The sequence below is a fragment of the Crinia signifera genome, chromosome 3, assembly GCF_055691185.1.
Source record: "Crinia signifera chromosome 3, ASM5569118v1, whole genome shotgun sequence".
NCBI classification, from domain to species: Eukaryota; Metazoa; Chordata; class Amphibia; order Anura; family Myobatrachidae; genus Crinia; species Crinia signifera.
Genome location: NC_139219.1, coordinates 160804145 through 160830765, shown reverse-complemented (window position 1 = coordinate 160830765; position 26621 = coordinate 160804145). Strand labels below are relative to the sequence as shown.

The window sequence follows — 26621 nt, the reverse complement described above, 5'->3', positions numbered from 1 at the left end:
GCATGCGATGCGATGCGATCTCCCGATCCGACCCGATTTAGAAATCGGCAGCCCAGATACTACATAAGTACCGATTATTCTCTTACATGATGCTTGCATTCACACGTGTTTTATAAAACATATAAAGGTATCTTTTATCCAGACTACCACACCGTACAAGCAATTTAAAAGTAGGCTCAAACGTTGGCTTACACAGTCTCGTGTAGTATCCTCATATCTCAGTTTCTTTGAAATCCTGGATGATTTTTGGTCCAAAAAAATCATTAAAAGTATATACCGTGTTTCCCCGATAATAAGACCTCCCCGAAAATAAGCCCTACCCCAGATTTTGGACACTGGTCCAAAATAAGACCTCCCCCGAAAATAAGCCCTATCAAAATTTCGCTAAGCCGAGTGGGTGCACTAACTTCTGTAACCCCATCTCCACCCCCGCTAACCCCCTTCACCGCCGCCTTGCTTGTACAGGCTTCTACTGTACCGTAGAAGCTATTGCAGCTCCCGGTCCCAGGGATGCACTGCGCCCAGCGCGTGACGTCACTGTGCACATCACCCGGCTGCTGTACACGGAGGGAGCAGTGGCGAAGGCGGAAAACAAGCAGAAGAAGAACTGAAAAGTGCTGTATTGTTGGTGAGGAGTCTGTTATGTTAGACTCTCCACATCAGGACTAGGGGCATGTTACTTTAAAAGAAGGAATGGGGGTTGTGTAAGAAAAAAATAAGACAGTGTCTTATTATCGGGGAAACACGGTATATATATATATATTTAAAAGAACACTCAATTTATTGAATAAAAAGGTAACACATATACATGGAATACAGGCAACGGATTCTACCAGTGCGGGATATGTGAACCCTGCCCACTGCCGAGCACTCTGGCAGCAGTAGTCGGAGCTGGGGATAGCGGCGCCAACAGCCGCATAAGTAATGAGCGGGGAACTGCTCATTAATATTCTTTTCGAACCGGGTCCCCGGTAACTAATTATCCCCAGCAGCGCTGGAGCAGGGGCCCGCTCATTAATATTCACTGCAAGACCGCCTCCGCTCACTCTCAGCGTCGCTGCAACCCCAGAGCCCCCCCAACAGTTACATAAAAATAAGAGCACTTTAATGCCACTAAAAAATGTTATGCCATTAATGTGAGGGTGTCAAAAGGGTAGCAGGGCACTGCGCACCACACTCGCTGCCCGCTGTCTTGGCTGCTGCCTCCTGTACTCCTCCTCCCTCTGCACCTGTGTCAGAGAGAAGGCGTGCTGCCGGCCCCCTCTCCTACCTCATCCGCTGTGCCAGGAAACGTGAAATGGGGCTGGCGGGGGAAACTGCACCACAGAGGTGCAGAGTCTCTGTCCACAAGCAGAGGGGGAACGCGCACCCCTCCAAAAATGGCCACCGCTGTAAAGGAGACATACGGTAGAGGTGCTACTTCAACTTTAGCTTCTGTCAGGGGGTGCAGAGCGCCCAGTGCTACCCGGAAGTGCGGATTCCGGGAGTGTTGTGGCCCTGTAACCTACTGGCAATTCCCCTGGCAACGAGCAGGTAACTGCTGGCAAGGCACATAAAACCCCCTATGGCAACAAGCATGTTATCACCCCTGGCAACAAGCATGGAAACCCTGGCATTGAGATTATGTGCTTAACAATGCGATTAATAGCAGTTAATCACAAAAAATGTATGCGATTAACAATTTGAATCATTGCCCAGAACTTATATAGATCTATATATTGCTATCTATAGTAAAATAAAATACAATTTTAATGTCTTGTACACTAGTCCCGACAGAAAAATGTCTAGTTCACATTGTCTAGGCTCTAGAACCTGACTTAAAACTGTCAAATCCATTTAGACAGTTTGACACTGAATAGGTTAATCAGATTAACATTACAGAGATTAGACAAAAATGTCTACATATTTAAATTTAGACAGGTGAGGCAAACAAAATGAGTTGAGAGGTGGAATGCTTTAGACTGGAGAGAAAAAAATGACCTTGTATAGGAGAAATCAATTAGACTTTTTTTTATGCCAAAACAGACCTAATGACCAACACTGAATACCCCCTTAAGAGTCAAATTAATTGTTTATTCAAAACATGGTTTTGTCATTATAATATGTGTGTGTGCTCACAAACGGCCTTTAGGAGGTTTCCCTTTGCTGTAAATAGTGCAAATGACTTTACTTCCTTCCCATGTCTTTTCTCATTCTACAACTATCCAAGTAGAAACGTATTTACAATGCTTTGTAGGGCCAGGGAGACGCAAGAATGAGTTCTTTGATTATTTTGATATACGTTTTATTATTATTTATTATTACTTTGAAATAAGTTTTATTTCTAAATATAGGGCCATTTATTAGCATCCTGAATTGCAGAACTCATACCAGTCTTAATATTCATGTTGTCATCCACAGATTACATGATAGATTCCTGTGTTTTATTATTATTTTTTTCTATAAAAGCATACTTGTTTGACACAAATGTTTATTTTCATTTAATTTCAGTTTTTGTACAATAGTATATTTGTGATATACATCTGTAATCCTTGTCTAGCTGTTTATCTACATTGTGATGATGATGTACATGTGCCTTTTTAGTTGTATATATCTACTTGATTAACAGGAGCTTCCATGTTATTTTTTTATGCAACGTTAATACTGCTTTCACATTGCAGAAATGGGTAATGACACGGTATTCTTAAATGGGACTTTAAAACGGGTCTGAGCCTTGAGACCTTTCACATTGCAGGTGAAAACCGTTTTAAAAATCATTTAATACCATTCAAACATTCAACCCGTTTAACCCCCAAGGGACACGTTTCAAGCCACTGAAATAGAGCTGTTCAAACTGCCAAAAAAACGGCTTTAAAACGTGTAGGATTCTGCTTTTTAACCGTGTTGAAATACCGGTTAACTTTAACCAGTAAATCAACTCTGGCACTTTCACATTGCAGCCTTAAACGTTTTAAAATGGGAAAAAAACGGCAATATACCGTTTTAAAAGTGCGATGTGATAGGGGTATAAGTCTTTCTACAAGGTTCAAGTGTTGTGTTAAAAAGTAAAACACGATGGAGTAGTTCCTTACCCTTATGTCAGCAAACAGCATGATAATTGTTAAGCTTAGAGTTTGTTATTCCCTTTCAGTCTTGTAGTGACATCACTCCCTGACCTTTGCACTTTGTCAGTATTGTATGTAATGATCAGAGAGCTACAGAACTATAACTCATTCTTTAATGTAAAATGAGTGCTTGCAGTAAATGTTAGATGTAAATATTATTTTTAAAGTATATTATTTGGCTAAGTAATTTGCAAAATATAATCAATATGTTCTAGCATTTATGAGTGGTATAATTGCTTGTTAGTGTAGAGCAATTTTTTTTTTACAAAATTGTTAAAAATCAGAATAGACATTTTGAAAAAAAAAAAGTACATTCTTGAAAATGAACAAAAAAAAAGTTTCTCTCACATTTTTTACTATATTTTCAAAATCAGTAGTGTTCTAAATAACAGCTCAAAATGGTTTTTGTGTTCCCAGCCAAATAACAGACAATTACCATGGCCAGTAGTAACTGAATGTGGCACTTGCTACGGAGACAGCAGGTGATTTTGCCTTGTCTGTAACACACACTTGACAACTTTGCAAAGCAATTTACTTCCATCCTTCAAACATAATCTTGGAGCAGAGTAGAGAGTATGGAGCACATCGGCTGCAAAGTCTGCCCTTTGTAGACACAACAGCACAAAGGAAGACCTAAAGCAAAGCTGTGAGAGATTATACGAATGTCCACTCTTTGCCAACAGAGACGTTTTATAGCTGTTGTTGTTTTCTAAGTATCTCCTGTGATAAATTTCCATCTTAAAAGCACTGATATTTCCCATGGTGTAATAAAGGTTTGGTTGTAGTTTATCGAAGACTATTCTACTTATTGCATGTTCACAATGCAATACAGATTTATTTTCTTTTTTTCTTATTATGTTGAATTGCTATTAACTTGTATACTGTATATTTATCCTACAAGGAGATGCAAAGGGCAGAATTGTCTTTTTGGGGCACCCTTTAGTATACAGAAACAGACTACTAAAGACTGAACAGACTGAATACAATGTAACTTCGTATATTTGCCCCATTCAATCGATGAACAGGGTTTAGTTTGAGAACAAATATAAAAAATGTGTTAAAGATAAGAACTTCCTCATTCAAATATGCAGATGCTCGTCGAGGAGATTATTTTAGGTGAAAATGTTAGTTTATGATAATTTCTGTATTGTATGAACACTGTATAGATAAGAATTATATATCCCGAAAGTATTCTAAAAATATACTGCTAGAGATTTCTCTTGCTTCGGGGGTAAAACATCATATATATAAATGTCTGTATATGTGCATTGACTAATCTGCTGGTTATCTCTAGTACTATCAATACCCATTAAAAGCCAGGACTTGTCATAACTGACACTCCTATTTGCTTTCATTTCTGTCAATCATTGTAAGCCAAGATTAATCATACACAATATTCTCATTGGCTTTTAATTTTGTCAACCCATTATATGAGACACTTTTTATGGAAATCATATGGAAACCAAGATTATTGTATTAATAAATAACAAAACAAACAAAAAAAATATATATATATATATTTGAAACTTGCATATAGAGGACTCAGACAGCACTGCAGCATTGGCAGCACCTGCTTGTTGTATTCAGATCACATTTATACCCCGTTCTCACTGCTAGGCAAATTCCGGGGTGTAGCATGTTGACTAGGTAATTTGCCTTTTAATACCCCTTTCAGACTGCACTTTTTACCTGGTATTTTTGCTGTTTTTTTTTACCGTTTCAAAATGGTAATATGTGCAGTCTGAAAGGTGCTGAGTGAATTTAGCGGTTCTATAGAACAGGTATTTCTAAATGGTAATAAAGCAGTGTTTTACCTGTTTCAGACATGTTTTTTTTTCATACACTGTTTTCTATGGGTTTAAACGGGTTCAATGTTGTGAAGGGACAAAAACTGCATTGAAATACAGTTTAAAGATATGCGGTGTTAAAGAGGTTTTAGCTGTTTGACCTTTTTTAAAAGCGTTAAAAATACCGGGTCCATGCCATTTTTGCAGTGTAAAAGCGTTGTAATTCCAACCCTGCTTTTTACCCAGATTTGAGACCCATGTATGCAGACACCAGTTGACCCATTCACACTTAAAAAAAAAAACATGTTAAAAGGCAAATTAACGGATAGAACTGCTTCATTTGGGAATTTGCTTTAGCAGTAAGAATGGGGTCTGGCGCTGCAGTCTCTGGCATTAATTAATATGCCAGATAAAAGTAGTGTTGTTCACACTGGCAGTGTGAACACAGCATTAGAAGTATTTTTGTATACTAATTACACACCTGGCATACTACTTAGGAGTTGTTGCTTCACATGTAAGGCGCAACCAGACATGATTGTTACTACATTTGTGTGTTTTCTGGATTGAGTCATCTTAAATTTGAGTTCGAAACTGTACCACATCCTCTAGACATATTGGCCAGTATTGAATGCTGCGAGCGAGCTGTGACAGCGAACAGGGTCAGTATTCAACTGACCCCCTGCGTACGCCGATTTCCCCCATGCTCGGTTTTTGGAGCGAGGGGGAATCGGCATATGCGACTGCTAGAACAGTGAGACTCGCGGCTAAATTGAAAGCCGCTCAAAACACAAAGTTTGAGCGGCTTTGAGCTGAAAGCCGCCCAGTGTGTATGGCTGTGAGCGGTGATGCACGCTCCCGTATCATCGCCGGGAAAGCCGCTCATCTGCTTGTATTACCAGAAGATGAGCGGCTTTGTGGATGGCTTTGCATAGAGCTGCACTATGCAAAGCCGTCCGCCCCCTACTGACGGCACCGGGCAGGGGGAAAGCCACTCAGTGTGTATGCACTGAGCGGCTTTCCCCACAGCAATGACAGTGTGTATGGACCTTTACTGGTTATATAAATTATAAGTTACAGTTTGTTCAGCGTATTACTGTATACTAATGTACACCCAAAAAATAGCTTTTTGCTCTATGGCTCTCTGCACTCCCTTGATTGCAAATATGGATTCATTTAAACTGGGATCACCACCAACAAAGTGCTGTACTGATGATTGCCCACATACATATACCTAACCTTACAAGTGAGAAATATACCTTTCTCACTAGTGCAGAATTATATCTTCCTTTTCTACCCATTGTTTATATTGCCTAAATATTTTGTTTTATTTTAGCTAGTTATTGTGGTAACCAGGACACTGTACCACAGGAGCACTACCTGGATACTAATGAAGTAACAATCCGTTTCCAGAGTACCATCCACGAGTCTGGACGAGGCTTCTTAATTAATTTTGCCAGCAGCGATCATCCAGGTAACTGACCACCTTTGAAATCTGCTACAGCTTATACTACTAATTTAAAGTCTATTTCCGCAGAATGATATTGGATGCTTAACATTTTAAGGGGAGTATTTAATCTGTGCCAATATTTCCCGACAGAGGTAGGACTAGATTGCTCTGTTTGTATGCGCTCTAGCGACTGTGATGCGCGATACCACGCGTCATCATCGCCTGACTAGATCTTGACTGCACACAGCTAAAATCTAGTTAGAAAATGCCAATGTTCTCACTGGTCTGCACAGATCTCTGTAACATAGCATGTGTGTGAGCGATCTGTACTAATCTAGATCACTCAGCACGGGCTGAAGTCGTACCCTCTGTATGGGCCTTAAGATACCAGTTTTTGCTGACTTCTGAAACAACTGAAGTACGTTCTGTTTAAAAATGAATACAGCCAGTCTGCAAAATTATGTAAATACAAGATGTAAAATATTACAAGACTAGGGGTATCCAATTAGCAGCATCGAAAAAAACTGACATTTTTTCATGTTTTTTCCCTGATGTTTCGCTGCTTTTTTTATGGGAAATCCAATTGGTTCTCCTATAAAAAAAAATATTTTGTTTTTTGCATGAAATCAAACAGGTTTCATAAAAACTGTGTGTTTTTATGCTCACACAGCTGCGGTTCATCAGGGAGATGAACCGCAGCTGGGTTTTTTGGGTGAATGTGTTTTTTAAGGAAATATAAATACATCTATAGGTACTTGTTTAGTTTCACGGCGGCAGCGTCTCAGTCGCAGCAGCATTTGTGTCCCCTTGCTTTGCTCGCCCACACTACGGGCTCGGTGACTCGCTACGCTCGCCACGCTATCTAAAATCAACTCCATGCCAACGTGGATAGTGGGGGTATGAACCAATTCACGTTGGCATGGACTTTATTTTAGATAGTTTTCCGAGCGCCAAACCCGGAAGTAGCGGGCGGCCATGCTGCCGCCGTGAAACTAAACAAGAACCCATCTATATATATATATACATCAACAAATCCCAGGGGCCAGGTTGCCATGTCAACCAGATTCTGCTTCCTGGCGACCAAATTTTGATTTTTTTTAATTCTCCTCCTCCTGACAGAACAGCTGCAGCGCATGCAACGTTGACCTCTCCCCCCCCCCCCCCCCATTGTACTACTCCTGACAGAACAGCGGCAGCGCGGGCAGCGTTGACCTCTCTCCCCCCCCCCCCCCTGTACTCCTCCTGACAGAACAGCGGCAGCGCGGGCAGCGTTGACCAACCCCCCTTCCCTACTCTCTCCTCCTTCTGAGAGAACAGTGGCAGCCCAACCCCACTTCCCCTCCTGACAGAACAGTGGCAGCACAGGCAGTGTTGCCTCCCTGTGTACTGGTTACCCAGCAGCACAGGGTATATCAGGATTTAACTAATGTGTTAGTCAGGAAAGGGCTGCATGGGGTGACATGATTGTGGAAGGAGTATGGAGACACAGACAGAGTTCTGTATGGGCCCATTTATCATAGATCGCTTGTTCGCTGGGAACAATCTTACAGCTCTCCCCCTCCTGACAGATCAGCGGCAGTGCGGGCAGCAGTGGCCAACCATCCCTTTCCACTTCCTGCTTTTTTTGTGGGTGAGAAATGGTGCCCATACATAGTACATTTTGTACCTTGCGAGGCGATGAGCTGTTTTGTGCATCGCACGGTACAAAAAGTATGTGCAGCACGTTGTTTTTTTTAACTAGATCGCAGCTAGTTGAGAACGCACGGTGTTGTAGCACATTACATGCGTTTTGAACTAGATGAGTTCTAAATAAAAATGCACGGTGTATGGCACCATTAAGCTAGCCTGGCTCCTACATCTACATTTGAATTTTTTTTTTTTTTTTTATCAAGCCCTGATTATCATAGATATATAGATATTTGTTATATAGGTGAAACTGCAAAGGATGTATTTTATTTTATTTTTTTCTGATGCATTTTTGCGGCTAAATTTATATCTACCATATTGTCAATTATCTTTGTTTGGTCATGTTCTCATAATTTGTACTTTGCATAAAAATAGCTAAAAACCATAGATTATATTAAATAAAACCTTGATTTTGTCCTCTTGTAGACTGTCATTCTTTGTCCTGTCACATTTATTCTATAATGCTTTTATAGGATTACAAAGCACAACTGCCTTTTCCTTCAACCTATATACAGTAGTTGGGGCAGAGTTGATAGCAGTGTTTGAGAATAATTCTCACCATTTGCGGCCTGTCGGCTATTGGTCAGGTTGTGTGGAATGTTTTTACATTCTTCTTTTTAAAACTGCAACCCAATATCCACAACTGTACCATCACTCTGCTTCCTTCATGGCCGACTGTTAATATTGATCAACCTTGAGAGAACCCTTCACAGAAGTATGTTGGCATGGTTATTGGAACTGAAGGGTTTGGAATAATATATTTAAAAAATATTTATTGTGTGCTATTGAGGCCTTTGGATCATCTTCTTAGTGTTCTATGATCTTCCAAATGTTTGCATGGCCACTGAAGTTTGGACGATATCACTATAAGATTACATGTGTTCAGCTTTGACTCATTTCTTTCTTCTTGTTTAACTACATTCCATTGCTATAATACAATCCTGGCCAAAGGGTTTGTTTTCTCTTATGCCCACCATTCATGAAACACCAGTTTCTGTGGCTGTAGCAACTGCTTGAAACTGCTAAAGTATTTCATTGCTTGAATGCATAATGTTTGCTTTTTCACTACATATTTGGACATATTTTCCTAGTTAATAGTAACTTTCTCTTCTGTCAACTTTTTCCTTTAACAATAGATTTAATCACCTGCTTAGCTCGTTCAAACCACTATCAAGAGTCAGAGTACAGGTGAGGTGTATTTTCTACATATATATTACACAGCTTAAAGTTAAAAATGTGTTTTCTTACCACAGGAAAGATATGCAAAATATAATGAATAAGCACATCAAGCATTTTTATAAAAAAATTGTACTACTTAAAATAACATTGTCCCTAAATGCATGTTAAGGGTAAAGAAATGCTTATTTTAATGTTAAGTTCCACTTTATTCAATATATGTGATGTGATGCAAGGGTATTGTTATCCAGTTGGTTATATTTGTATTTTATTGTTGTGATTGCAGCAGGTACTGTCCGGCTGGCTGTAGAGATGTTGAAGGGGACATATCAGGTGATGTGCAAGAAGGATATAGAGATGTAAGTGCTATCGCTTTACAGTATTTCATTTATGGATAGTGTTTATCACGGAAAAATTTAGTTGTCATGCCATCCCTAGGCACAACATTGTCTCTGTGTTCTTCATGTTGGCGCCTCCTGTCTGCCAGCAGTACGAACATCACAGCCACCACTCAGCCAGCACAATTTCCTAACCATTGCCCCCTTCGCCCTCCGCAGTTACAAAATAAAAATGTAAGTCTTAAGAACAAAAATAAGAATCACTTGGCCTCTTCTGATCTAGCAGGGCTCTCACATGCTGTACTGCCCCCCCTCTCACCTGTCGACAGAATAGACATATATGTATAGCTAACGAATTGTGCTGAGTGAGTGAGCTGCCGTTTTTTAACACACCACATTCATGTTGTTTCTGTTTTGTGTGTTTTTATATTTCGCTCTTTTTAAACAAAATCAATAAAAGTTAACTTTTATTTGTGAAAGTCCATTAAGGTGCACCACGACATGACATACTTCTCTCTTCTTCTGGTTTCATATATCTTGTTTATGCCCAGTGGTAGCACACGGGAGGTATATAGAATTTAAAGGAACATACCCAGTTTCCAACACTACTTAGGGGGGTCCATTCCAATTTTCTCAACTATAATGAGGGTCCTGTGCGAATAACAAAACCCCTTTCTGTGTCTAACTTTTTTTTTGTCTGAATCATTCAATTGTACTTGAACCCGATGCTGCAAAGCCATTTTTCTTACATTTTATAATTTTTAAAATAAGATCTTAATTTAAAAAAAAATGTGGTTGGTTCATAACTTGTACCAATTTACTCTGGGGGAGCAGGACTACATCCTCAGGTCATGTGCAGCGTAGTAACGGTATTTTGCATTGTCAGACTTTTCATATGTTTACAGTACATACTATTCAAATTGCTCTTGTCCCATCCACTTGGATGAATATTTTTCCATCTGACCAGATTTTCAATTAAATTATATTTGATCAGATTCAATAGATTATCACACAAACATATTGAATATCTAATAAGAAATGTAAAAAGTAAGTTGTTATGGAATGATTGGATTGTAATGGATAATGTAACCTAAATATAAACTGAATCCTTAAATTTTTTAAATACAAAAATATTCTAATAATATTGCCAGTGTAGAGAAAAGAGTTGGATAGATTGCGCTCACCTGTGATGCACTAAAGGTATGTGTGAATATGTAGTATGTTTAAAGATGAGAATGAATGGATAAATAATGCAGATTGAGAGATGGTAAATAGATAAAATTCAAAGGGAATTTATTAAAGGTTATGTTATGGTAGAAAGATGTATGGAGTCCTGATAAATGCCGGAATAGGCCAGCGGGGTATCACTCCACAAGGCCTTTTATGAGGTATTAGTATGACCTATGTAGGTCCCTTTAATCCATAGGTCCCTTAGTAGGAACCTATGTACCTATGTGGGTGACCGCAGCGGTCTGTCAGGGCAAGGGGATGAGGTAATGCACTTTACAATGTGAGGTGATAGAGCCCCGTGGAGCTCTGTAAAGTCTCGTTTTAAAAGTCTCCTGTTGGAAATATTGCCAGTGTGTCTATTGTTTCATTGAGCATTCATGTCACTAAATAAACATTAAATTATTTAGCGGTACACTTCTGTAAGACTTTTTAATAAGAACGGTGCTGGAAGACTAAAGCCCCCATACACCCTAGAGCATTTGCTCAGGGAGCCATACTGTTAACGCTCTCGGTCAAATGATATAGCGCATACATACTGAACGATCGATCTAGTTAACGATTTGTTAAAGAAACATGTATACACTGAGCAGTATTATAAACAATATTGCTCAAAAAGGCCAAAATGAACAATATAATTTAGAATATTGATTATAATATTGTGTTCATGGGGCTTAAGGTGAGCTCTTGGGTTCAGAATAGTGAAGAGAAGAGTAATACAGATAATGATATTGGTGATCCCATTTTCTTCACAATATTTCAATTTGTTTATGTTGTATGTTGCATTATTATTAATAATAAAAGTAATAATTATTATATAGCATAAACACATTCTGCAGCTCTCTTCAGAGAATGTTTGGCAATTCCCTGTCCCAATGAAGCTTTTGATCCATACCACATTTACACACACAGTTTTCATTTTTAACCTACAGAACCAGTATATTTTTAGAATGTGACAGTAGTAGTAGTAGTACGTTTATTTATAAGGCGCCGCAAAGTGTCCGCAGCGCCGTACATAGCAAACCAAAAACAAATTACAAGGTAACGTACAGGGTGTGTTGAAAAATACAGTATAAATAGGGGTATAGCTGGTAAAACTAAAATCAGCATCAGTTCAGAAGTAGGTGTCAAAATTGTCGAGGAGACTGAAGATGAAGTAGAGGAAGGGAAGAAAAGGACAGGAGCACAGGTGAGGTAAAGAGGTAGGGTGAGTACGTGAGGAAGGAGGACCCTACTCATAAGAGTTAACATACTAAAAATGACAGGACACCGGAATACCCGGAGAATATCAAAGCAAGCACACGGAGAATATACTGTATGCCACATAGTTAGGGCCATGGTTCTGCTGAAACATTGAGCTCCTGATGCAGAATTATGTGGAAATCTGCTGTATGCACAGAAAAAAATAGTTATGTCTGCCAATATCAACACTTGTATTCGTCTTTCATAGGGGCTAATTTATGGGTGGGGGTGCAGTAATGGGTGACCCCCTACCCCCTTGGCTAGTTTGATTATTTTCATTGGTTGGTTATAAGCCCTGATTTGAGTTTGCCAATTTAGTAGAATTATAAAAAGACACTAGGACACATACAAGGTGTGTATATTAAATTCCAGGATTGTACGTGTAGTTAATGAATGAAAAATGTGTAGGAACGCGTCATCATGCGGATGGGATAGCGTAACCAATGAGGCACGAAGGTGGAACAAATGCGCAGTGATTATGTCAGCATTTCCGGTTTGGAGAAGGTAAACGCAGGTGGTTCATTAGAGCGCGTGTCACGGTTGGTGATGGAGCAAAGAGTGAATATCAAGTTTTGTTGAAAAATCGGGAAAACACAGAGTGACACCTACGAGTTACTGAAAATTGTTGTGTGCGACCGAATATGGATGAAGGCAGCTGGCTCCTACTGCACGACAACGAGGCCCCACTGTGTTCTCAATGTGAAGCGCTTTTTGGCAAAACATGACATCATAGAGGTTAATGATCCTCCGTATTCTCCTGATTTGTCACCTCCTGACTTTTACTTGTTCCCCAAACGTAAGACTGCTCTGAAAGGGCATCGATTTCAGGACGTAGAGGACATAAAGAAAAACGTAACCGCTCAACTTCGAAGCATATCTTCAGAGGACTACGAAGCGTGTTTCCAGAATTTGTACCGCCGTGCACAAAAGTGTGTGAGTGCCGGAGGTGATTATTTTGAGGACTATTAAACGTATGTTTGTTTTTTATTTTTTATTCCGTTGTATTAGCCCCAGTCCTGGAATTTAATAGACACACCTTGTATATACGAAGTAGGACAGCTTATGGGGGCAGCATGTGCATCTCTTAGTGGAAATATTTAGCAGTTACTGGTACCTAACTTACTAGTAACAAACTGTAAAACAGGCATCCAAGTCCAGCTTAAGAAATTTGCCACTGATGTTGCTGTGTGTATGCTCCATATGTGTACATTCATTTTGCTACTCCTCACCATAATCTGTGTGCATTAGTCTATACTAAGTGCAAAACGTTTAGGTCTGAAAATGTGTGTATTTATCCTTGTGTCCAACTATACATAATACAATTGCTTTGACATGTCCTCAATAACCTTTGTCTTGGAAAACCACCATTACAGCCCAGTTACACCTTTTCAGTTGTAAATAGAAATGCAATTGAAATATGTATGACTCTTTTATTGCCTGTACTAATTTCTGATTACAGAGCCCCGCATAGTTCACCACATGTAATTGCATATGTAGATATCCCATAATTACTGGTCACTTTCTTGTAACTTACACAGTAGTTGGAGAGTGAGAATGTACACCATTGCAAATTACTTCTCCTTTGTAGTTAAGCGGATAATGTTATGCTAAGCTCCCAGTCATAACATAATGTTTGTCTTATTGTCTCTGGTTTTTAGATCGCCTTAACTCCTGTAATACTCTGCAACTTATTTATTTTGTTTATCCTTTATTACTGTGTATTGAAGGTGCAAAATGTAGGTTAGTGAAGCGCAAGCTTTCTGAGAAATGGTCTACTTCAAGCTCATGCACAGACATTGCCTGTGGTAGAATAAAAGCCACTTGTTTCTTTAAAAGCTGCACCATCCACACCCCAATATTTAGCCACCACCCAACCACATGAAGGGAGCTGAGATTAGTGACCTCTAAGATCTGAGCTAATACCGATTGCTTGATGTATCCCAGTATTCTTTTGAAGATACTTCGCTCATTTGGGAAACAAAAGAAGGAAGCAATAGATTGCCACACCTGACAATTATAAATGACTATCATCAAAAGTGTATGAGTGCTAGGTACTCCCCCTTCTTGCACATTAATTGATCTGTCTGCGTTCTCATCAATGTGTGACTGATATGTCATAGTTTCAGGAGTTTCAACTACAGATACAGATGAACAGAAATTAAATGAACGTATGCGCTTAAAGCAGCCTCTAGAAGCACCTCTGAATAAATGCATCACCAATACATCACATACAATACCACAGAGAGAAAGAGTTCAGTGTGTTCCAGGGGGCTGATCACATTTAGAGTGTACTGGTTTCTCTCAATGAGAAGGTACCAAAAAAGAAAAACAAATACATTGGAATAGTGAAATATGGATTACTTTAAAGGATTTTGGACTAAATCTGCCAAATTAACCAACTTCCAAGTCAGTATAGACCATTTAGAATTGTGTATTGTTAAAAAAAAAGTTATATTTAGAAAGAAATGTGTTTGTAATACTAATTTTGAAATGATAGGTTCCACATGGCTGTCTGACATAATTTCCTTATTAATTAGAACTGTGACCTGAGGCATAAATTCCACATTACAGGTTTGACTTTGTTACATGCATATAATTGTCCTGGATATGTTCAGCACAAGGTCTGATAGTTATATGTAGATGGATATAAGTCTGCATGTGTGCGGTACAACTTCTCATTGATCGGTTTATATTGGCCTGCATGTGCTCAGCACAAGCTCTGGTAGTTACACGTGTGCAGCACAAATATACACTATATTACGTTTTCATTGTTTATGTATCCTCCTATTTCTCTTGTGACATTATTTATGTATTTAAAAATAATATATACAGTAGCATACATGGAACATATTTGTACTTCATTTTCTATATATTTCTGAAACAGTTGTGTAAATACTTACGTTAAAAACAAGTAGGGTACAATTCCTAAACGTCCATTTTGATTTTCTGATTAATTTTAAGTCGATTTTTCAGTTGATTTTTAAAATCTTGTATTTACTAAAGGTAGTATCGCCTGAAACCAAACTTGAAATAGACTTTAGGATACAATGGACCATTGGTACTTTTCTAGACTTCTATTCAAATCTCTTATTTTGAACAGCCAAAAAATCGACCAAAATCATTCAAATTTAGGACACATCTGAAACGGGTCTGTCTATTTAATAAAACATGTGCAATTGGCTGAAACCTTGTGATGCCTATAAAAGTAGATATAACCTGATATGGCAATGTTTTTGTAATGCATGCACCAAAGACTAATGTCAATTGCCATTGACTCCACTTACCTTCACGCACAGTAAAGGACAGGCATCATTTGTGGGTATTGGCAAAAACGCAGCTCTGCCACGGCCATTTTTAGGGTGTGTCACCTGCTACTCCTGCAAATCTATACTCGGAGTGGTTCCAGCATGTCTATTCAGGCTGCCATGCTGCGTGGCCATTGCTTTAATTGAGTTGACAATTATACAGTGCTTTGCTTGTGCGCTGGGAATGTATATGCAGTTACTGTGCCTTTGCAATTGCTCTGGTGGGTGTGCCTATGCTTTTCAGGACTGATCTTTTATTTATTTTTTTCATACTTGTGTAAATCCTCAGCTGTGATCACCATAGTGTCTGCCAATTAATCAAATGAAACACAGGGTTAATTTTGCCCATGCCCATCCACAATCAGGTATGCGGCAAAGTAAAATTAGAAACACCACAGAGGTTTCTTGTATGTGGTATTATTTAACCAAAGAGCAGTAAGTGGTAAAGTACTGTAGGTGTTTTGTGGTGGATTTTTCTGTCTATGTGCAGTGGATTTTGAACGGAACAGAACTGACAGTGACTGACATTAAACTTTTTTTAAAATCTATTTTAAATCTTTCAGAAGGCAATCCTTAAGGTGGCCATACACTGTGCGATAGCACCCGCGGGCATTGCACCGCACAGTACAAAAAGTACGTGCTGCATTGCATGCAAAACGCATGCAATGCAATCCAGCCCATAACAGGTTTGATCATCGCACCGTGTATGGGCACCTTCAGTAAATTTATCCCCAAGAGCTAGTAAAGACAAAATGTAAGCTGTTAACATACTGTATGTCTTGTTGGGCACAATAATTCAGTAATATAGCAACTATAGTTTATAAGAGGCTCATGTAATCGGCCAGTGACCACGCACAGCCTGATCTATGTACCCATCTGCTTACTGGATTCGGGCCCATTTCATTGTAAATTACCTGATTATCCAGCAAACCTGACACAAGTGTGGCTAGCTTACAACCTCGGGCCCATGGTGATGTTTTAATGTAAAAACTTTGTGTATACATACACCACATAATTAAATCTTGATGCATATTATTTCAAATGTATATTGGTTCTTGTGCTAGTAATACACATGAATGGAGATTTACACTTTTTTTCTTAGTTTGCAGGTTTAAATATTATCTGCTAATAGTATTTTAAGAAACATTCAGATATTTTGGCCAAACTTAGTCGTTGCAGTGACCGGATGTAGTGATTAAGACCATTAGATTCCACTAATACTTTTAGCACAAATGGCCGTGTTTGGACGGAGTGTCTTTTTCGGTGCTCAGTGATTTCACATGTATTCAGGTCACCCAGCTGTGAGTTACTTCATTGCTATTCCAGTTCACAGAGCTGTCCGTCTGCAACTAGCATTGTGCTCTGTACTTTGTTTGTGCCTCAGTGGCCAGTTGACAGACAGGTTGCCTAAGTAAATAGGCTCCATTTTCTGCTCAGACAGATGTGACTTCATGGCAGCACCTGACACAGGTCAGCTCTATTCACATCAAACACATTCTTATAAAAAGGAAAAGTTCTAGGAGATGGGGAAGGGATGGGAAGTTATAGAACACGATATTAATGGCAGCATATTCCTTTGAGTGTCAAAACTTGGCATTTATCAGTTATAAATAAATTGTATATAATGCACACAAGAAATGGCCCTTGATATTAACGTCATGTGACCATTACAACTTCTATGTAAATGAATGCATCTGTTGCCTTGGAGATTGATAATTTGTTTCACTGACTTTCTGAAGTCCCGTAGATGGTACAAAACTGAAAAGCCGACTCCATATGTAACCTTACCATACATTCATGCTGTTCAGATTTAAATAAGTATGTGCAGTCCAGTTTTTAAATGCACAGTCCTTTAAATGCTCATAGTGGTGCTGGAGAGGCGGGGAACGCATGTCCCTCTTCTACCTAATTACTTTCCCGATTAGGCAGAGCCAGGGCCAGTGGTAGGGTTTTGGCACCCCCTACAAACTATAATGCTTTTCTGCTAGTATTACTGTGCAGTGCCAAGGTAGAGCTTGAACTAGTTCCACCACACGATTACAGGTGGTGGAACTCGGTTACACCCTGTTCCGCCCCACTTTAACCCCCAGTCTATATTAATATCTGCTAAAGATACTGCTCTTCAAATTTCTCCATTCATGTTTTTACTTTTTTTCATGCAAAGAGATGTTATTTTTCCAAATAAATTGCAAATTTTCTAAACATTTTGATTTTTGTTTTCTTTTGCAGACCTCTTTACTCTGCAAAGCTGCAGTTCATGCTGGAGTTATTGCAGATGAACTCGGTGGACAGATTCATGTCACTCAGTACAAAGGCATAAGTCGATACATAGGAGTTCTGGCCAATGGAGTCTTTTCAAAAGAGTATGTTCTAATCTTCATCCCATGAGGAGCAATTTTCCTCTATTTTTTTTTTAAATGTTTTAACCCTTGTTACTAACAAGTTGTAAGTTTACAAATGAAAAAGCTAATACTATCTGTTCTAGTTATCAGTGCAGTAGAGCTTTTTAGTTAATTTGTAACATTAAAACTAAACTACTGTACAACCAACCCTAAATGGCAATAAAAGGTCAAAAAGCTATCTGAGGGTTTCTAGTATTGGTCTATATGCTATCTGCATTTGTTATACTTGCACACATTGTATGACTGCCAATCGGGAGATAGGAGAGGTACTTGAATCCGATTGGTAACAGTGGTGGTGATGCAGTTTGCTTAATAATAACCCTGTGTAATACAAAAAGTTATTTGTATTAAATACATTTATATGAAATTAAGTTTATAACACCAACTGTTTTTTTTTATTTCATGAATTTAATTGATTATTCTTTCAATTAATTAGTTATCATGTTTAAAAAATCACTATACCTATTATAAAAGAAGCCCCTCGTTGCTACGTATGAGTAGGACTTAAACTAAGTAATGCAGGGTTTCAAATGGGAGTGTTTAGCTTACCTTAAAGTTTCTGCCTTGTAATAATTGGTGTCACTGAAGGTTAAGTGTGGACACTGCTTCATGACATCATTGAGTCTGAGTGCAATGGCGGTGTTAAGTCATGCCTCCTATTGGAACTGCACTGCAGATATTTTCCAAATAACAAAAAAGGGGAAGAGTGTATTAAAAGTACTCATTCTCCCACCAACAAATTAAACTATGTCATGATGTTAAAGAGGGCTGTCCACTCTTTCAAATTATGTGACCCTGACCAGTTATTTTCTGGTGATTGTGTAATCACCAGAGAACATCAATGCACTGCACAGATCATTATGAAGTCCACAGATAGGGGCTCATTGCCAACATATTGGCTACGATTCATTTTCCCATCCTGATACTTGAGAAATCCTTTTTTGGATTGTGCCCCTAATTAGTTATTTATTGGACAACAAACTGTATAATACAGAAATGTTTCAGAAGTCTAGGTCCATCCCATCTTGGCACCTGCACACGTGAGGACTGCTGAAGTGAAGTATGGCATATAAAACTCATTTTACCTTCATTTAATATATATATATATATATTTTTATAATAACAAATTGCCCTAGGGTGTCGTGAATAAAATTGTGATACTCTAGGGTGCTGGGATTCAAAAGGTTTGGGTTCCACTAGTATAGGTCACTGGTACAGTCTTATCTAGAATATCCTCTAAAGTTGTGGAGGCCATATCATGTCTTCATAAAAACATAGAAACCTTTAAATATATAATGGGTTTTAACAAGGTACTGGAGGGAAACCTTCTTCAAAGTAAAAGAAGTTGTACAACACGGATGCAATGTACTGAAACTGGAGGGAGTTAAGGGGCATACACACACATTGAGATAGTAGTAGTAGTAGTACGTTTATTTATAGGGCGCCGCAAAGTGTCCGCAGCGCCGTACATAGCAAACAAAAAATAAATGACGAGGTAACGTACAGGGTGTGTTGAAAAATACAGTATAAATGGGGGTATAGCTGGTAGAACTAAAATCAGCATCAGTTCAGAAGTAGGTGTCAAAATTGTCAAGGAGACTAAAGATGAAGTAGAGGAAGGGAAGAACAGGACAGGAGCACAGGTGAGGTAAAGAGGTAGGGTGAGTACGTGAGGAAGGAGGGCCCTACTCATAAGAGTTAACATACTAAAAATAGGTGGGTGGACGAACGAAAAACAATAGGATAAGTAGGAACGGAGAGGAACGGAGGCAGGATAAGAGGATTAAAAGAGGTTAGGAGGAGGGATAGGCTAGTCGAAAAAAGTGGGTTTTGAGGGAGCGCTTGAAGGAGGTAAGGGAATCAGAAAGCCTGATGGGTGGTGAGATTTGTACTTAACCTTTTTGCTAAGGGTAGACGATTTCCGTTAAACTTCCTGGTGTCTAGATCACCCATTCACACGTAGCAGTTTGTGCTGAGCAAAAAAACCAAAAGTTGCATTAAATAGTAGATGGCTATTGCTCTTTCTGTGAGTCACTTGTTAAGCGATCTAACTAGATTTTGACTGCATGCACACACGATCTGAGCTGACAATAGCGATGTGCGGGACAGCGCATTGTCAACACTATGGGGTGTACACACGGAGTGATTTGTGTTCATTTCTAAGAGATCTAGACAGACCACTTAAAAAAAAAATAGCCAAAAACCGCAACGTGTGTATGCCCCATTGGGTTAAAATAATTGCTGCATGGAAAGTGTAGTGGGCAAGTGGAATAGGCTCCCATCAGAGGTAGTGGATGCTAATACAGTAGAGCAATTTAAACATGTTTTGGATATGCACAGGGATATCCATACAAAGAAATAAAACTCAAATAGGGTTGAAGTGACCAAAATAAATAAAGAAAAGCGGCAAACTAGATGGGCCATGAGTTTTTCTTTATCTGACATCAAATTCTATGTTTCTGTGTAAATCTTAATGCAATTACTTGATGAAAAAATTTGTGTCGTTTTTTTTTTATTATTTGGGGTACTGTTGGTATCCATACAATACTATATTTTGTGCTTATTTATGACATGCTGTAATTGTTGGACAGCTGACATTTGTGTCATGATTTATGCCTTAAAATGCCTGTAGATTTTGGGTAATGCGTTTGTAGTAGCAGTTTTTGGATGCTGCGCTCTTATTGCTGACCTGGTTTAGCCTTTCATTTTCAATGATCAACATGACCCTTTAATGTGCAATCAGCCTTTAAATATGAGTTGTAATTCCATTATGAATGACTGCTTTGCTTACTGTGCAGTCATGACCTTGCCATTCTGTATCCATCCCAGGCACATCATTCCGCTGGGTTGGAAGTATTTTGCGATCCCCTACTACTATGGGAAGACAATAGTGTCTGTTTCATAGATGCATAATGGACATTGTTAGGGGTTAAATGCTAAGAGGCCATTTGACTGATGGAGGGTAAATTTGGTTCAAATACCAAAGTCAGTGTCTCTGTTCTTCTGTCTTTATGTTCTATCATCTCTGCATGGGACGGTTATACTCCGTATTCTGTGTGTTTTACCCAAGTACTGCTAGAGGGGCACAGCTGATTCATAATATAGATTTGATCTAATTTATCAGACCTCTATGGTAAATACGTGTTTGTGGTGAGTTATGTTCCACATATTGCAGCTTCAAATACAGTATGTGGCAGTTAATTGTACAGATTGAGATCATATGTGGTTTGTGAGTCTATATACCTAAAATAAAAAAGGAATGCATTTAAAGTACGTGCATCACACTGGCAAAAGAGCGCCCACATACTTCAAATAAGGATAATCCGCAGGATATATATTAAAACCTTTTCCAAGCAGCAAAGCTGTTTTGACAAAATAATCTGAAATGCTCCAACAAAACAAAAGGTACTTGTGGAGTATCACGGCTCCCATCGTATGGCATCGTATGCCATATGTAGTGGCATACGATGGCATACGATGCGATGCTTTACCGATTTTTGAGCATTTTTGCTCAAAAATCGTATGCCATCGCATGGCATCGTATGACATATGTAGTGGCATACGATGCGATACAATGTTTTACCGATTTTTGAGCATCCGATGCGATGGCACCCGATTTTGCACTGAAATGCATCAGAATGCATTGAAATGTGTATTAAAGTAGTGAAATGCCCCCAAATGCCATTTTTCATAGTGCACCACCCCCACTATCAACGTCAACCCGAAGCGTGGCGAGCGCACGCGGATACCTGTGAAGCCCGCGAGGGGACGCGTATAGCTGTGGAGGTATCCGCGTCCCCTCGCGGGGCTCGCTGCGCTCGCCACGCTTCGGGCTCGCTGCGCTCGCCACACTATTCTATTCTCAACTCCACGCCGACGTGGATAGTGGGGGTATGAAAAGGTCGTAGGACGCGTACCGCCGCCCCTCGCGGGCTCGCTGCGCTCGCCACGCTTCGGGTTGTCGTTGATAGTGGGGGTGGTGCACTGTGAAAAATGGCATTTGGGGGCATTTCACAAGTTTAATACACATTTCAATGCATTCTGATGCATTTCAATGCAAAATCGGGTGCCATCGCATCGCATGCGATGCGATTTTTAGCATACGATCTGCATACGATGCAGGTCGTGGGAGCCGTGATACTCCACAAGTACCAAACAAAAACTTTAGCGTTAAAAAAAAAAAGGAAAGAATGAAAACTAACAAAACTAATAGCAAATTTAAGTTTGAAGTGACCAGAGGCACCATAACTGTTCTAAATACTTATCAACTGTTGTCATATATTCATTTAGATATTTAGCAATCTGGTTTACATATACAGAATAGATCAGAAATCTGACTTTTCTCACAGAGATGACAAGGTGACTACTGTCACATATGCTTCAAGCTTGCAATACACCGTTATAGTGCAGCTGTTACATTTCCACAAGATGGCACTTGAAATGCTGCCTTAGAAAACTCAAACATGACAATGATGCGTGACACTGTGAGCACACTGCACAAACAGACACAGGTCAAAGGCCTTTCAGAACTAGAAAGCATCCTTGTTTAGTGATCAGCTGTACTCTTGGTGGAGACACTGATAGGTGCAGCACTTTGTACCAAAGATAATGAGATTAGTCGCCTTAGGAAAAATGCTTTGTCTGGCTGCTACTAATCACTTTTTTTTTCTTTGTTTTTCTTTCTCGCAGCGGCTCACTTTCAGATCGGCGGTTTGTGTTTAACAGTCTTGGTAAGTATGATACATTGTAAGCGTCTGCATGTGTCTGTATTTGAACTTCATTATTGCGTTAGGAAGAGGTCAGACCTCCTTTCCCATAAAGCACTGCCTGATTTGCATGATTATAGTGTAGTGTACAATACACTGTCCCTATCTCTGGCAGGATAATGATCTGTGGCAGGATCTCCGTTGCACAGCTAACATTAACATTGTATCAAACTTTCCTACAAATAACTTCAATTCTTCAATTCAGAAGAACCTATGAGTAATTCACAAAATGGGGAAAAAAAATTGCGATGGATTTGTAATGTACAGTTAAATATATCAAATAGTTGCTGTACTTGTCGTGTTTTTAACCTTGTGTTAAAAAAAACATCTCACCATGATGGATGTCATTTGTGGTTTTCTTTGCACTTGTCATTCCAGCAGTGACTGATTGGTTTGCACACACTGTGCATCACTAGATACTGCTCCCATGTAGCATGGTAACCTTGTGACATGTCTGCAGAATTCTAATTCAATTCCCCAGTTTCACTATTAGGAGCTCTGCTTGAGAGCCAGCTGTCTATCATATCTATTATAGAAACATAGAATTTGATGCCAAATCTTGGCCTACCTAGTCTGCCTCTTTTTATTTTTATCCTTTTGGTAACTTCAACCATGTACCCCAACCCATAGCCTAAGAGCGGTATTATGGTGAGGATGGCTTTTCCTTGCCGAAAATAGGCCATCCTCACGTAGCGAGTCTCGCCATTTTAATGGCCATATTTGCCTCGCTGCAGGAAACAGGCGAGGAGGCAAATGGTGAGTGAAACAGATTAGTTAAATACCCTGATGGCGCGCTATCGGCACTTCTATGTGCCGGTAGCTCGCCATCTGGGCCTTGAGTACCACTCAGAATATAAGGCCACAAGAGCAAAGAAATCTCCTTTGTGTGTCAAATTTGTACCTGAGATGCAGGGGAACTGAGAACAGCATGGGAATAGAGGGGGGTAGAGATTACGGGCATGGGGGTAGAGATTACGAGCATTTTGGTTACCTACAGTAGGAAAAAGGAGCTGAGTGATGAACATTTCTGTACACTACTATCAGAATTGTAACCGCTAATAGTAATGAAGTCCTATCCATTATTCACAAATAGGTAGAGATTTAATGGTACTTATGTAATAGCCGGGCGCCCACTAAGCAAATAGCTTTTGTATTGCATGCGTTTTTTGCATGCGATGCGATTTTCCTATGTAATTTATTCACTGCTCTCTGGCCTTGGGCGGTGCGATGAGATCGCAACGCCCGCAAAATCGCATGTGATTTTATAGGATGCAATGCCATTTAATGTAGTATACACTTGTATGACATACAATGGGATTTAGGCACCTCCCACTATCCACGCCACCCCGAAGCGTGGAGAGCGGCGGTGGAACGCATCCACCCGACCTTTTCATACCCCCACTATCCACGTCGGCGTGGAGTTGACTTTATGTAGTGTGGTGAGCCACCAAGCCCGAAGCGTGGCGAGCGTAAGCGAATTACATTACATGTATTCGGCGTCCCCTTGCGGGGCTTGCCACGCTTCGGGCTCAGTGGCTCGCTGCACTCACCACACTATATAAAATCAGCTCTGCTGACGTGGATAGTGGGGGTATGAACAGGTCAGGAGGACGCATTCCGCCGCCCATCACCACGCTTCAGGGTGTCGTGGATAGTGGGGGGGTGCCTAAATCCCATTGTATGTCATACAAGTGTATAGTACATTAAATGGCATCGCACCCTATAAAATCGCATGCGATTTTGCAGGAGATGCGATGCGTTCTCATCGCACTGCCCAAGGCCAGAGAGCAGTGAATAAATTACATAGGAAAATCGCATGCAATGCGATTTCACTACGGTGCCATGCATATGTAAATTGGGCGCCCGGCTATTACATAAGTACCGATTTAATTAACTGAAAATACCTTTAAACTTTGTGTACTCACAATATAGGATTGGCATGCAGATGTATTGTATCGCCACAGAATAGACAGCGAGAGAGGTTTACAGAGCATGTACATTAAGGTGCACTGTTTATCTTCACATGGGAGAGTTGGATGTATTGAATTTGTGAGGTGGCTATAATCAAGGGAATGCAGCCTGTCTCTAATCAATAACCATGCAGTATAATGATTGTGTCCCTAATATACTGAAATTAATATTGTTGATGTGCCGATCACCACCTCCTAAGTCAACGAGACGATTATCAACTATAACATAGTAGTAGGGAAAAAAAACATAGATTGTCCATATTGTAAGTTTTGAGAAAACTGTACACCAAAACACAGGGGGAAAACATTATTGTGTGATCTAGAACTGAAATGCATGGCTTCATTTGTGGAGATATATTGAAAATATTACACATGCTGTACATTTTTGTAGTGAGGGTTGTGGTATATTTTGTTGGTATCTACACACAGCATTTTGACACTAAGAAAATTAGGCAAATATTGAAATAGACTGCATTACAATAAAGCCATTTTTCTTTATTTTATAAAAAAGAAGAATTAGAAAGAAATAATCATGAATAATCTCTTATACATAGTTAATATCAATATTCATTATAGCTGGCTAAAGGTACATTTAGACAATTAACATACAATGGTATAAAAGAAAAAACAATACAGATAAGAAATGAAAATAATTGCATTCCAGTGGGGATCACCGGTCTCCTACATATATCCAATAGTTAGGAGAATTAATTAAGTTTCCACAAGAGGAATAAATTCCTAATAATTGGGCAGTTAGTAATAAACAGATTTTGGGGGGTATTCAATGTTTGTCGTGCTCCTGCAGCCATCTCCCGACTGGGGAGATGGCTGCGGGGCCCTATTCACTGCTGTCTTCCCCGACAGCATTGAACAGGGGTTCTCGGTAGAACGAGTCCAACATCACAAGCTGTCGGGCTCGTTCTGCCGAGAAAAGACGTAAATAGGTGAGATCCCAGCCGGAACTCGACTATTTCCGGCCTCAGCTCCCGGCCACGCCCCCTTCTCGCCGCTCGGCGGCCGGGACATTGAATCCCAACCGCCGAGCTCAAGTCAAGCAAAGCGAGAACGGGACAGGCAGCCGTGCCCCTGACATTGAATACCCCCCTTAATGTTTTGTATGCTTAGTAATAAATATTTGTTATCCTAATGTCAATAAATATTAAGGTTTAGCATGCACCGACTGGTGTTTTGAAAAAGTAACTCATTTTGATTGTATAATAGTTACCAATCATGTGGAAATATTTACCTACTAGATATCTGCATGTGTGCAGCTTCTTGGGATAGCAACTTGTACCACCACGTTTGTAGGGTGTCTCCTGGCTAGTTAGCACTTGCACTGTACCTTATCTGAAGACAATCCTTGTACTTGAAATGACAGGTGGCATAAAGAAAGAGTCCTGGTACCAAACTTATGCATTTCTCCGCCTTCTCCTGTCAGCGGCTTCCTCAGAGAGGGACGGAATCTTTTGTCCAGAACTGACAGGGAGTTCAAGGGAAATCTTAAGATCACAGATCTTTCTAATGTTTGTGGGCACCTTATAACATCTGATTCGATGCGCTGTCCCATGCGTATTGGGCCGAAGTCAGAGGGCCAACATGCCTCACATAAGTCAAATCGAATGTACAGCCATCACCGGTTTTTAGCACCCGCAATGTATCGCATCAGATCAAGTGTGTGCTAGCGGTGCCGCACTGCTGGCACACACCTATCTACAGAGAAGGGAAGCGCCAGGCAGGAGAGGTGCTCTGCATCCTCTGCTGGAGCGGAGAGAGGGCCCTCTTGGCCTCAGTGGCCGCCCATTCATTTGTAAGGATTTTTCTAAATCCCGCCCACCTACCTGCAGCTCCCCTGGAGACAAGTCCTTACATGCGATTTATCGCATGTAAAAAATGGCACATCAAGTGCCAAATAGTATGTGAGCCCTCCCGGAGAGCTGAGGGGGGAGCTCATGAGAAATTGGGTCTGACTTGTCCTTTGGACAAGTCGGACTAGTTTATGGGGGGCCTTAACTTTTGAGATTGTCACTTTTTCTTGGAGCTAAATAACCTTTTAGAATACTGTGAAAACAAAATAATCTCTTAAAAGCAACATTAGACAGATATCACAGATTTATTTGTGCGACCTAGTTTATTAGGAGAGCAACCACACTTATTACTCACCAGATGTGACT

General features: G+C 39.9%; 1 protein-coding gene across 1 annotated transcript in view; it reads left to right on the top strand.

Moving 5' to 3' along the window:
• DCBLD1 (discoidin, CUB and LCCL domain containing 1) overlaps positions 1 to 26621 on the top strand; it is a 76565-nt gene that overhangs the window by 34387 nt on the left and 15557 nt on the right. The window contains exons 3-7 of the mRNA XM_083176828.1: positions 6225 to 6362; positions 9161 to 9212; positions 9487 to 9559; positions 17542 to 17675; positions 22404 to 22444. Of these exons, the coding sequence (XP_083032954.1) occupies positions 6225 to 6362; positions 9161 to 9212; positions 9487 to 9559; positions 17542 to 17675; positions 22404 to 22444 (438 nt within the window). The remainder of the gene's footprint in view (positions 1 to 6224; positions 6363 to 9160; positions 9213 to 9486; positions 9560 to 17541; positions 17676 to 22403; positions 22445 to 26621) is intronic.